The sequence below is a fragment of the Rhizomucor pusillus genome (genome assembly GCF_041956525.1).
Source record: "Rhizomucor pusillus strain CBS 183.67 unplaced genomic scaffold VTP01scaffold_2, whole genome shotgun sequence".
NCBI lineage: Eukaryota > Fungi > Mucoromycota > Mucoromycetes > Mucorales > Lichtheimiaceae > Rhizomucor > Rhizomucor pusillus.
The window spans coordinates 391,122-403,469 of NW_027192144.1; the positions used below are offsets into that span (position 1 = coordinate 391,122).

Sequence of the window (12,348 nt, forward strand, 5' to 3'; positions counted from 1 at the left end):
ACATAAAAGTTAAAGGATTCATATTATGCAAGATAGTGATGATTGACGGTGTGGAGGAGGCATTAACAAGAAAAGAGACTGGGAATGGGAGGACAAACGAGATTTGTAGGGAAACAACGCTCCAAAGGCGGTACAAGGGAGCAAAGGGGTATTACAAATGAAATGAGACTAGGCGATCGAGTTTGTCGCATGTCTTAGGTCGAACAGACTGCAGAGGTCGATCAACTGCCTCCATGGGAGCAACTGCCTTGGAGAACCATCGTCTGAAACCGGATTCGTGCTGGCGATTCGATGTTACGATCTTCTCTTGCTCCTCTAATTCTATGCAGTCACTACTTGAACCGAGACTGCTATTGCTCTTGCATAGTTTTAAGTGTCGTTCTCGTAGATATAAAGGATCAATGTCAGTTTGAAGAAATGCCATGATGGATATGATGATTTGTGGAAGAAGAATGTGGAGAAAATCAAGGAAGCAGCAATGTGTCAAACATTTCTATTTATATTCTTGCTTGGCAGCTCGGTCGGGTTGTTTTCGAAGCGAGCCATTCTTGACGCATTTCAACCCCGGGCCGTAAGTCAGATCCAATGAATAGACGCACGTTCTTTTATTCAGCTAGTTTTATATATGGGCACCACTTGACCCCGACATTGCCATTTCCATTCTACGGTGGTCCCCGCAGTGAGTATTACATTAGCTCCAATTTTCATGAAGTTATCACTAACCTGTTAAGCTGCACGACTGTGTCAGCAGGCAATTTGAAACGTATACTTCCCACGAATGACAACACCGCTTGAATGTTTTGTTCAATGTCTCGGACCCTCTGTAAAAGCATTGTTTGTAACCAATTTCCCAATTGATCGATCCCACGAGCAATCCTTACCCGTTTCGCTGCTCCTTGAAAGCTGAGTGATGGCCCGGAGCTTGCTTTCCACTCCTTGTGCAACATGTCTGAGACCATGACCAATACTTCAGGAATGTTCTTGGTGATATTGTCATCCAGAAGCTCAAAAAGGTCAGCTGACCGCTGCACCTGGCCAAGGTCGTCCTTGAGTGGAATTGCTCCACTTTTTTCAATCTCGTACAATGCCTTTGTATATTCACCACGTTCATACAATTTTCGGCAATTGATGAAATTAATCAATATGCATACAGCCTCCTTCTTCTGCTCGTCGATTACGGAACCAATGTGCTGCTGGCGTTGGTATCTTTCCAGTGTTTGTACCGAAAGGTTCATGAGTTGTTCCTCCTTGCCGGCAGTACTGTTTGCATTTCCAATCAAGGATGGGGCGCAGAGCTGTTGCAGGATATCACTAAGCTGCTTAATTAGGACATCAACAACCTTGTTGTAGTCCTACGTAGCAAGTGGTTGGTTCCTCTGCACATAATATTTACTTCTCGCCTATTTCTTGTCTTACCGCCGAAAGCTCATATACGTATGCTGCTTCGTCGTATTTGCCTGCAAGCGCATATTTCTCAGCGATAGGCAACAAAACTGCTTTTAAGAACGCTTTCTCGCTGGTAACACCCAAAAGCCGTCTGTTTCGATCCAGTAAACCGGGCTATATGTCATTCACGACGTTAAATATAATGAGATCATAATCTGAGGCTCCATCGTCATACCTGTCGACCTTGTTCTGGTGATCGTGAACCTAAAACCATCTTGTAGTCTTTGCTGCTGAGCACGAGATCTCTGATAGAGGACTGGCAGAGTGTGACCATATCATCATGTTCCAAGTTCTGTGGATCAGCGTAAAGCGTTATTAAATATATGTACTGGAATGCATTTTCTGGATTTGTGGTGGCAAATGTGCGAGCATATTGGTATATGAGGCGTGGGAAGTTGAGACTGATGCGGTCATGTTGGAAGATCACTACGGTAATGTAAAGTATTGGCATTTTTTTGTTTTTCTTGTAGACGAGCAATTGACTTACGGAGATCGAAGCTTGTTTTTAGTGGTTCTTCTGGAGCTTTAAGCAAGCCATAGTATGCTAACGCAACAGCAAAATGCACAGCTTCCATCCTGCTTGTCTCATTCCTGTAAAGATAATCTATAGCCTATGATTCAACTAGAATATGAGACGGATGTTGCGGCGTAGCGATACAGCGACATACCCGCTCGAATTGTAAACTTAGAAGCAAAACAGCAAAGTAGGTCCAAGGATTGCTTCCATGTGGATCGAATCGCTTTGAGCCGTATTTTAGCAAAAGGTTCTGGAGATCGCCTAGCTGGTACTGCTCGTAGCCAGACATTTTGCTGTCGGCTTCTTCGTGAACGAGGCAAAGCTGGTTGCGATTGTGTTATACGCGTTCTAGTTTCAAAATCAAACAGCTTAAACATACCTGCAACCACATATAATCTTCTGTCGTTACGATGATATCAGACACAGTCTTCTTGTTCAGGGCACAACGGCCAACAACTTTGTAAAGGACTAGTTTGTATGGATCAACTGCTTCCTGACCATATTCCAGTCGCTGGTAGTCCGCAAGGATGGCATCTCGTGTTGTTTTCTCGAGACTATGTGAAAAAAAAAACTTAAGAGAACCGCATATAGAGGATGATACCAGTCTCTCCTCACCTTCTTCCAGGGCTTTCCACATACTCTTGGAAATACTTTATAAATCCAGGATCCGTTTGGAAAAAGTCCTGATTTCTCCGTACATATTCGAGAGCCGTTTTAAAGTATCCACATCGAAACAGCAAGTAGACGTAGAGCCAGATCGGTGTACCGTTCACAACCTACGTATGTCACTTCATTAGCACCGCCTGAGTCTTTATAATATTGATAGACCCTATACCTCGAACCGAGGATCTGACCATCGTGACCCAGACTTGAATGTAATATTCATGAATGCATGAATGCGCTTGGCAGGAGATGGATCACCACCAACTTTAGCATCCAGAGCGCGTTTCGCCAGTGTATCATCTACAAATTGTCGGTACCTGGCTATTGTAAGCACCACGCGCAGCTATGGTTACAGATTTCTTCATTCTGCTTACTGTCTCTCGAGCCATTTTCGTGATGCGTTCAAAAGTCGGTTTGTTATTCTCGTACTAACGTTCCTGTCACTGTCCCTGAGTCCATATGAGCGTAGATATCGCCCCTCCATTGGCTCCTGAAGAGCTTCGCTTTCTCCAGTAAAATATTCAATAAGCTGCCAGAACTTCCATGGTGATTGTTGCAAGCTTGCCGTGTCCCTTGGCTCGCTGACTTTTGCAAGATTTTCAACAATACGGAAATCCTCGCCGCGCGCTCTAGCATCGTTCAGTTTGGATACCACAGTCGCGTAAGACGAAGCACGTTGCTGGATGGTCGCCGCGGATGGACTCAACTTTATAGAGTTTATAGAATTATTGTCTGATCTTCTGAGGCCAGCTTTTCGTTTGAACGTACCATGCAAACGTCTAGAGCAGCAGTGCCGCCGCGATTTTCCTGTTGGCCCCTGTCGTCCTGATTCTGCTGCTGCCCCGCTTTCAAGTTCGATTCAAGCACGGCACGAAGCGAATCTAGGAGACTCTTGCTTGTCTATACTTTCCCGTTAGCTGTGCTGACAGATCCACTGCGTTAATCAGATGCTTACATCTTCGCTGCATTCCGAAATCGTCTGCTGTACGACGATTTCATGGTCTTGTTTAAGGTATCTCTGCGTAAATCAATGAGATCGTGGAAGGAGCAACTGACGGGGTGGCATGCAGCGTACCTCAACGTCTGTGTCCTTTAATGTGTCGGACGGTTTAAACATACGGCTGCTTTCTTTTGATAACAAACGTTCAGACATCCGCGGCTGCTGTTATGGATAGCTACCCAACAAGTACAACCTGAGTGTCGTTGCTTGGATAATTTGAAGGGACGCGGTCACGATTTTCGTGTCGGCGTGTGTAACCTGCAGCTCCCGACGTTCTCAATGAAAGCTTCTGATCCAACGCCAGAAAAACCACAAGCGCATTAATTCAATTCATTATACGCAAGCTTTTGTAGTTTACGGCGTCGTAGCCACGCCATATGTTCAATCGGCTTCCTTTGTTTGCAGGCTGTCAATTGAACTCTAGACCAGTAAGAGCTGTGGCCACTAATTGCAATGGTAATAGATGATGGGTACAGACGTAAAGCTCTTTAACATGATATATGTATACAGTAACTGATATGGGTATAATCTCTTCTGATAATCCTAAAGGTATGCATAAGGTTGCAGGAGCGGTGAAGAACCACGAGCAAGTATGGCAGGCAACTATCCAGTTGCCGCTAGTTGATTTCGAGCACATTCTCCTCTTCACTACGCTGCTTTGTATACTTTGACAGGTCCCTTATAAAGGTATCGATTCGTCTGCCATATCCAAATACTGTACACTGCAGTAGTCGGACAATTGGTTTGCTGATGGTACCGCGTTCGGTAATTGTTACCAACGTCCCTCTGTGATTTGCTGTCAAATCGATTGTCCAAGAGCCTATAAACGTTGGTCCAGATGCAGCAGTGCCTGTCCGTGCTTGCTTTGCCATGCTGTTCTGCTCAATGATACGCACTAAGGTCCTCCCAGTTCCTTGTTCCAGGTTGACGACCAAAGTTTCTCTTTTCCGTTTTGATCGCTCTAAAAAGACAGCGCGACCTTCTGCTTGCTCTTTAACGACGACGCTTTCCAGCGAGGGTTGCCAGTCCGGATATTCACGAATGTTGGTCAGGATTCTCCACGTAATCTCCGGGGAAGTTTTGACTATAGTCGACTTTGTAACTGTATGGTCTTTGGGTACCAACAATCCAAGTACATAAAGGATCAGAGGAATTGTAGGTGTAAAAAGAAGAATCACTGTAATGACAGCGAAAAAGGTGAGCATGGGGCTCGAAACAAGTTGAGGAGGGTGGAGAAGCGGATCAAGACTCTGACGCCAATGCCGATGGGCCCATTCTGAAATCAGTCATGTGAATTTTATCCGCTTTTCAGCAGCCATGCCGTACACAGCTGGAATCCTTACTGGTATTTGTCCCCTATACATAGCAAAGATGTATATACTGGTCAAAACTGAACTGCTTTAGTTAGCGATACAGCTTCAAAAGACGCAATCAGCGACCAAAGCGGGCCATTGCTCGTTGCTCACTTGACTGAAAATGGCGACTATGACGTTCAGCAGCGCGCAATTGTACCTGACGATCCTTTTGCAATTCGAAAAACCGTCGAATACTGGAGTGACGTTGCAAAACTCGATCTTGTCCTTATCACTGGCGGCACTGGATTCGCTCCAAGCGATACAACGCCGGAGGTAAGCTCAAAGTTTCTCGTACAACTATTTGATAAGCAAGAGACCTGACACTGCTCCAAGGCCGTAGCACCGCTGCTTTCGCGTGAGACACCCGGGCTAACACATCTAATACTGGCAACCTCTACAGCAGTTACACCTTTTGCAGCCTTGTCGCGCCCTGTCACAGGCATCCGCAATCAAACGCTTATAATAACATTCCCTGGCAGTCCGAAAGCATGCAAAGAGAACTTATCTGCTGTTATCAACATTATACCACATGGACTGGATCTATTGCGTGGAAAATCCTCACGAAAGTTGCATGAAAATAAGCATCATCACCATCACCATCATCATCATCCACAGCAACATGTATGCAAACACCGTCCAGAGACGGCTACGACTGGCAAGCATGGACTTTCAGCTCCTCTTGACAGGCCTGGTATTTGACAATGAACGCATCTCAGTGGAATCATATCATCTAATATTTAGCATAGTTGGTTTGCGTGCAAGATCATCTCCATATCCCATCATTCCAGTAGATGAAGCGGAGAGAATCGTGAGCCAACACGCTTCTCCGATGGAAATTTGTGAAATGCCAGTATCAGAATCAATTGTAGGCCATGTCCTCGCACAAGATGTGGAAGCAAAGGAACCTGTTCCCGGATACCGCGCATCCGTCGTGGATGGCTACGCTGTGAGAGGTAAAATAGCGGGGCAAAATGTGCGCTCCATCAATTATTCTTATATTTGAATGCAGCTGCAGATGGACCTGGAAAGTACAAGGTTGGTTCAGTATCGCTTGCAAGCGGTGCAGCCTCTGATATAGAGCTACCCAAAGGTCACATTGCCCGCATAGCAACCGGCGGCGTCGTGCCTGCAGGCATGGATGCGGTTGTGATGGTTGAGGACACCCGATTGGTACAGTTATCCGAGGATGGAAAGGAAGAACTGGAAGTAGAGATACTAGCAACGGTACAATCGGGGGACAACATTCGGACAGTCGGAAGTGATTGCCAAGTTGGTACCATAGTCGGATACAAAGGGCAGCCTATTTCCAACGTTGGTGGAGAGCTCGGTGTCTTGGCTTCTGTAGGCATTCAAAAAGTCAAAGTTTACCGAAAACCTCGAGTAGGAGTCTTGTCGACAGGCAACGAAGTTGTAGACCATCTTTCGGCAAGGCAGCTTAAACATGGTGAAATTCGAGACACAAACCGTATCACTCTTTTAGCAGCTATCAAAACTGCAGGTTACGAGGCGGTCGATTTTGGTATTGTCAAGGACACTGTGAACGAGCTGGAATCACGCTTGAAGAACGCTTTGGATAAAGTCGATGTTCTTATCACCACCGGCGGTGTGTCAATGGGTGAAGCCGACTTTATGAAACCTGTGTTGGAACAAAAACTTGGAGCAACCATCCATTTTGGACGAGTACTCATAAAGCCGGGAAAGCCGACCACCTTTGCAACAGTACCCTTCAACGATCATGAAAAGCTCGTCTTTGCTCTACCTGGAAATCCTGCATCGGCTACAGTCACGTTCTATTTGTTTGTATTGCCTGCACTGCGCAAGATTGCTGGCTACACCCAGTACCAAAATCCTACTGTTTCCGTAGAGGTAAGAGCACGCTTTCTTGAAATGATTGACGACTATTAACATATTTTTCGCAAGCTTTCCGATACTGTTTCTCTCGATCCACGGCCAGAATATCAGCGCGTGATTATATCAATTACTGAAAATGGACTGAAAGCAGAATCTACTGGAGGTCAACGGAGCAGCCGCATGCTCAGTTTGAGCCAGGCGAATGGATTGCTAAAACTGCCTGCAAAGACAGAAAAGCAAAGTCAGGTCCAAAAGGGCGACAAGGTGCCATGCGTTCTGATTGCTCAGCTTAATCCAATGCGTTCGTAGCTTGAATATCGTTATCCAATAAGACGGTTCTCAAAAAAATTATTTATTTTTCCCTTTTCTTTGTCTTTTACTTTTCCTCCTTTTCATGGTTCCAGCTACGAACGAGACGGCAGCTACGATTGCTGATCTGCTGAAGCAGATCAATACCGCACCTACTAGCGAGGAGTGCGACAAAGCAGCCCGAGATCTCGCCGAGATCGTCAAGAAGAACGGAATCATCAGCTTGAAACACCATGGCGTTCTTGATAAGTTGAACGCTGCAGCCCGCAACAAGAAGTCAGGATTGGAAAGAGAAGGCGGTTTGATTGGATTCAATGCATTGGCTCAAGTGCTCGGAGCATCTGCCGATCCTATTTTGGTCAATTATCTGAGCATGTTTTTGGACCAATATGCAGATAAGGGAGCGGTCGTGCAAGAAGCGGCGCAGATGGCAGCAGAAAGTACTATCGCCGGTATCCCTCCAGAAGCTGCCAGCATACTGTTACCGATACTTTTCGATGCAATGGGCAGCACTGGCTCAAAAAAATGGCAAACGAAGCTGGGTGCCTTGAAACTACTCTCAAGCTTTACAGAACGTGCCCCTGAACAAATTGGCGAGTGTCTTCCGCAAATCATTCCTGCTGTTTCGAACTGTCTCGCCGATACAAAAAGCGAAGTAGCAACGCAAGCCCAGTCGACAATGATGGCTGTATGTGCAGTTGGTGGCAACCCAGATATCGAACGACATTTGAAAGATTTGGTTCTTTGCATGGGCGATCCCTCCCGAGTACCAGCGACAATTGAAAAATTGGCGAGTACAACGTTTGTCGCCGAAGTCAACGGCCCCACTTTGGCCATTATGGTTCCACTTTTATCGCGTGCTCTGAATGAACGATCGACTATTGTTATGCGGCAGACGGTTATGATTATCGACAATTTATGTAAATTGGTACGCGATCCTCGCACCGCTGCACAGTTTTTGCCTCAACTTTATCCCGGTGTCAACTATCAAGCCGAATCAGCTGCCTTTCCCGAAATTCGTGAACTAGCTGGACGCGCAAAGCAAACTCTAGTCGATGCTGGTGGTAGTGGAGAGGAGAACACAGAGGAGAACGCAGCGTTTCGCGTGTCTGCAGAAGAAGCTACCAAAGTTATTCGCGTAGAGGTGACCAAGTTGCAAGGATTTTTGGATTCCTTTTTCGCACCAATCATTGCTTTCACTGGTGCCATCGTGTCCGAGTTGATTCGACAGGAGCTCTATATCAAGGAGCGATGGACAAAGCTGCTGTACCGATACTTGTCGGCTTTTATGATCGCAAACGATGCCGATACTGTCTGCAACAAAGTATTTGAACATTACTTTAGACTATTCAAGGAAAGTGAAGGCGATGCAGATACAGCTTTTGACGAACAAGAAGGTGAACAGCTGTGCAACATTGAGGACTTCTCATTAGCCTATGGTACTCGCTTGCTGCTGAATCACACAAAATTGAAGCTTCACCGAGGACAGCGCTACGGTCTGTGCGGTGAAAATGGTGCAGGCAAATCAACTTTAATGCGCTCGATATATCAAGGAAAAGTGGAGGAATTTCCATCCAGAGACAAGGTCAAGACGGCCTTTGTAGATTACACAGCACAAGCCGCCGACACTTCGCTCAACGTCTTGGACTATGCATGTGCAGATGAAGAATTGCAAAATCTCAGCAAAGAAGACATCAAAGAAGGATTAATGCAGATTGGATTTGATGACTTGCGTCTGTCTACTCAAGTCAGTGCTCTCTCTGGAGGTTGGAAAATGAAGCTGGAGTTGGCAAGAGCCATGATGTCCAAGGCTGATATTCTGCTCCTGGATGAACCGACTAATCACTTGGATGTTACAAATGTGAAATGGCTCCAGGATTATCTCATCAGTCAGAAAGATGTGACCTGCCTTATTGTATCCCACGATCCTGGATTCTTGGATGCAGTGTGTACACAGATTCTGCATTACGACAAGAAGAAACTCCGTTTATACCCAGGCAATCTCTCAAAGTAAGCGATAAATATGGAGCTACGCATTTCAAGTGAATGAATATTAATCTTACATGTAGCTTTGTAAAGCAACGGCCCGAAGCCGCCAACTACTATACTCTCCAATCAGCAACTGTCAGCTTTTCATTCCCCAAACCGTCCCTTTTGCAAGGCGTTCGAAGCAACAGTAAAGCTATTTTGAAGGCTACAAACTGCACATATACTTACCCTGGCGCTAGCAAACCTTCATTGATTAATGCTAGCGTTTCTCTGTCACTTTCCTCGCGCGTTTCTGTCCTTGGTCCAAACGGTGCTGGAAAGTCCACGTTGATCAAGTTGTTGACAGGCGAGTTGGTTCCACAAGAAGGTGTTATCTGGAGACATCCTGCATTGCGTATCGGATACGTCGCTCAGCATGCATTCCACCATTTGGAACAGCACATTGAAAAAACTCCTATGGACTACTTGCGCTGGCGTTACGAAACGGGCGAAGACAAGGAAGTTGCGATGAAAGAAACCCGGCAATGGACTGACGAGGAAAGACAACAAATGGATAAATTTATCGAGTACGATGGCCATTCTCGACAAGTAGAGGTAAATTGAAAGCTTATATTTCTAATGTGAACTGGTCAGTAAACTCACATAATTTGATTCGCGCAGTGCATCCTCGGTCGTGCAAAGTTCAAGAAGACGTTCCAGTACGAAATCAAGTGGAGGAACACTCGACCCAGATATAATAGCTGGATTTCTCGAGAAAAGTTGCTCGAGCTAGGCTTCCAAAAACTCGTTCAACAATTCGATGACAAGGAAGCTTCTCGCGAAGGTCTCATGTTCCGAGAATTGACAATGGATGCTATTCGACAACACTTCAAAGGTAATATATATTAAATGATACTATGATCCTGAGAGAGAACCACTAATGATGGCAAATACATTAGACATTGGTCTCGATCCTGAGATAGCCCAATACAGTAAGATTGGTGCATTGAGTGGAGGTCAAAAGGTCAAAGTCGTCATTGCTGCCGCCATGTGGAACAACTCACACATGCTAGTATTGGACGAACCTACCAACTTTTTGGACCGCGATGCTTTGGGGGGTCTCGCAAACGCTATCAAGACCTGGGAAGGTGCTGTAGTTATGATCTCTCACTCTAGCGAGTTCACCTCTGCACTTTGCCCCGAGTCATGGCACTTGGAAGCTGGAAAATTGAGCAAAGATGGTAAGTCTGCAGTTGAAGACGAAGCGCAAGTGGACGACGAGGCGGTCAAGGCCCGTTTGAGCAAGAAGAAAAAGAAGACTAGAAAAGAATTGAAGGAGCAGGAAGCTCGTCGTCGTGCTCGCCAACTGAAATGGTTGATTGAAGGTGGCGAACGAGAACCTGACACTGACAGCGATTAATCCCAAAATTCCCTCGTATCGCAAGATGTACACACGTATCTACAAGACTCGATATAGACTTCCCGATTTCATTGTTTTTCATCCACAGTACATTTTGTTATCCTTTTCAAGCTATGCATATTTGCATTTTTGTTAAAACACCACATTTCATGTTCTAATGAATAGCTTGATATTCAATACCACCATATCATGACCTTATATATTGCTATCACCATTACCAGACTAGCTTTATAGCATCGTCATTCTATGCTACAGGAGCAAGATCCATTCACTATATCGGCTGTTGAGGCAGGCAAGTGCTGGTTAAGCATAAAAAATGCGTCATTGGTGATCGCATGTGTGGAGGGGTGGCGCCGAGTTTACACCAAAGAGTCATCAAATCATTACAATCATAAGCAAAAGAGAATAACAGAGGAGATTTATCCACAGCAGAGACCGTGATGGAGGAAACCTCGACTTGATAAGCCAAAGAGAACAATGCAGACATTCATAGACGCCAGAAACGATGTTAAACGCAATGCGTGACTTGATATGCAAAGGAAGCCATGGAGAGGTGTTGATAGACACCAGAGCGCGTGATCAGATCAAGGTTCAGCTTGGTAACGCGAAGAGAGCAATGTAGAAAGGTTCATATTCATGCTTTATCCTACCATTAAGCAGTCAATCCGTATATTAAAACGAGCAGTACTCCAGCTTATCTTCTTGATTGTCTTCATTGATTTTTGTGAGAGAAAGAGAAAGAGAGAGAGAAAAGGAGCAGTGGTCTTGCTATTTTATGCTCATGGCAATAAAAATTTTGCGCTTTTTCGCCACGACGCTGTTATCAGAAACAATGGCCCAAACGGCTGTATGCAGACATTCTCGAAATCTTTTCAACTGTTTCACAGTATGGAATCTTTTGACAATCAATTTCAATCATGTAGAATCCGTATTTAATCGACTTGAGCCCCACGAATCGACCGTTTTATCAGGTACACAAAGGTATGTCTTCGAGATCTATGGAAACGGAATTCAGATGGAATACCTAAAATGTGGAAGCAAAATTAAGCTTAACTTTCTTTCTTAGTTTCACTCCTAAGAATCTTTCCGAGGAACTGCCAAGGAGCATGTGTCAGATGGACTTGCGCAGGAAGAAGTGTCCACGTGATTATTTCGAAACGAAATATGGAGTTTGGGCAAAGTCCTATGTATTGTGCGAAGGCTTCACACCATAAGATTAGCGTCTGATTTCTAAGCATACGATATCAATCTATTGACAAAATGCGACACCAATATTCACTGGGGGCGACATTGCTTTCCGGAAAGAATATATTCAAAATTGCATTCTCCCGATCGGTATCCATCATATGTTCCAAATTCCAATTGACTGTCGTGCCTAAGTCAATTCTAGTTGACTCTGTTTCGACTTCAGACATTGTACTAAGCTCTCCGTACCGCGCTTTATTCTCAGTAATATGATAAACGGAATTTTCTTCTATCTATATCTTTGTATCTTGACAAGACGCCAAGTGAGGCAATTTTTCATTAGATTTGGAGGGGAGATCCGCTAAAAAAAGCGTCGGTGCCAAGGGCGGGTTGCGTACCATATCATCAGTCTGCACTACGTCAACTGACGCAATGACAAGGTTTGATGCGACGTTCCGTTCAACGCTTGTGGAAGATACGAACTGTAGTTCTGAGAAACGCTGCTTCTCAGGGCACAGTTTGAAAATAAGGCTGTAAAAAGCATATATAAAGATACACAAAATGACTTGGATCCTTAATAATTGGCGGGATAGTGGCAAAGAGGATATTATCATAGATTTATGGTTCCTTTCTT

General features: G+C 45.0%; 5 protein-coding genes across 5 annotated transcripts; 2 read left to right on the plus strand and 3 right to left on the minus strand.

Annotated features, from left to right (window-relative positions):
• Window positions 1-151: 151 nt before the first annotated feature.
• On the minus strand, window positions 152-424 carry VTP01DRAFT_4211 (uncharacterized protein; the record flags this gene model as incomplete). The annotated part of the gene is made up of 1 exon (XM_069382869.1): window positions 152-424. One exon carries the CDS (start codon window positions 422-424, stop codon window positions 152-154), a length of 273 nt encoding a protein of 90 aa, XP_069243626.1.
• Window positions 425-619: 195 nt separating this feature from the next.
• On the minus strand, window positions 620-3,779 carry VTP01DRAFT_4212 (uncharacterized protein; the record flags this gene model as incomplete). Its single annotated transcript, XM_069382870.1, has 14 exons — window positions 620-662; window positions 724-821; window positions 882-1,352; window positions 1,417-1,560; window positions 1,622-1,872; window positions 1,934-2,057; window positions 2,115-2,285; window positions 2,343-2,517; window positions 2,579-2,739; window positions 2,799-2,943; window positions 3,001-3,332; window positions 3,395-3,526; window positions 3,582-3,644; window positions 3,702-3,779. 14 exons carry the CDS (start codon window positions 3,777-3,779, stop codon window positions 620-622), a joined length of 2,388 nt encoding a protein of 795 aa, XP_069243627.1.
• Window positions 3,780-4,243: 464 nt separating this feature from the next.
• Window positions 4,244-4,831, minus strand: VTP01DRAFT_4213 (uncharacterized protein; the record flags this gene model as incomplete). Its single annotated transcript, XM_069382871.1, has 1 exon — window positions 4,244-4,831. One exon carries the CDS (start codon window positions 4,829-4,831, stop codon window positions 4,244-4,246), a length of 588 nt encoding a protein of 195 aa, XP_069243628.1.
• A 112-nt stretch (window positions 4,832-4,943) lies between these two features.
• VTP01DRAFT_4214 (uncharacterized protein) lies at window positions 4,944-7,141 on the plus strand (the record flags this gene model as incomplete). Its single annotated transcript, XM_069382872.1, has 6 exons — window positions 4,944-4,971; window positions 5,031-5,254; window positions 5,315-5,672; window positions 5,728-5,934; window positions 5,991-6,847; window positions 6,902-7,141. The coding sequence occupies 6 exons, from the start codon at window positions 4,944-4,946 to the stop codon at window positions 7,139-7,141; spliced, it is 1,914 nt and encodes a 637-aa protein (XP_069243629.1).
• An 85-nt stretch (window positions 7,142-7,226) lies between these two features.
• Window positions 7,227-10,529, plus strand: VTP01DRAFT_4215 (uncharacterized protein; the record flags this gene model as incomplete). Its single annotated transcript, XM_069382873.1, has 4 exons — window positions 7,227-9,151; window positions 9,211-9,724; window positions 9,791-10,004; window positions 10,069-10,529. The coding sequence occupies 4 exons, from the start codon at window positions 7,227-7,229 to the stop codon at window positions 10,527-10,529; spliced, it is 3,114 nt and encodes a 1,037-aa protein (XP_069243630.1).
• Window positions 10,530-12,348: the final 1,819 nt, after the last annotated feature.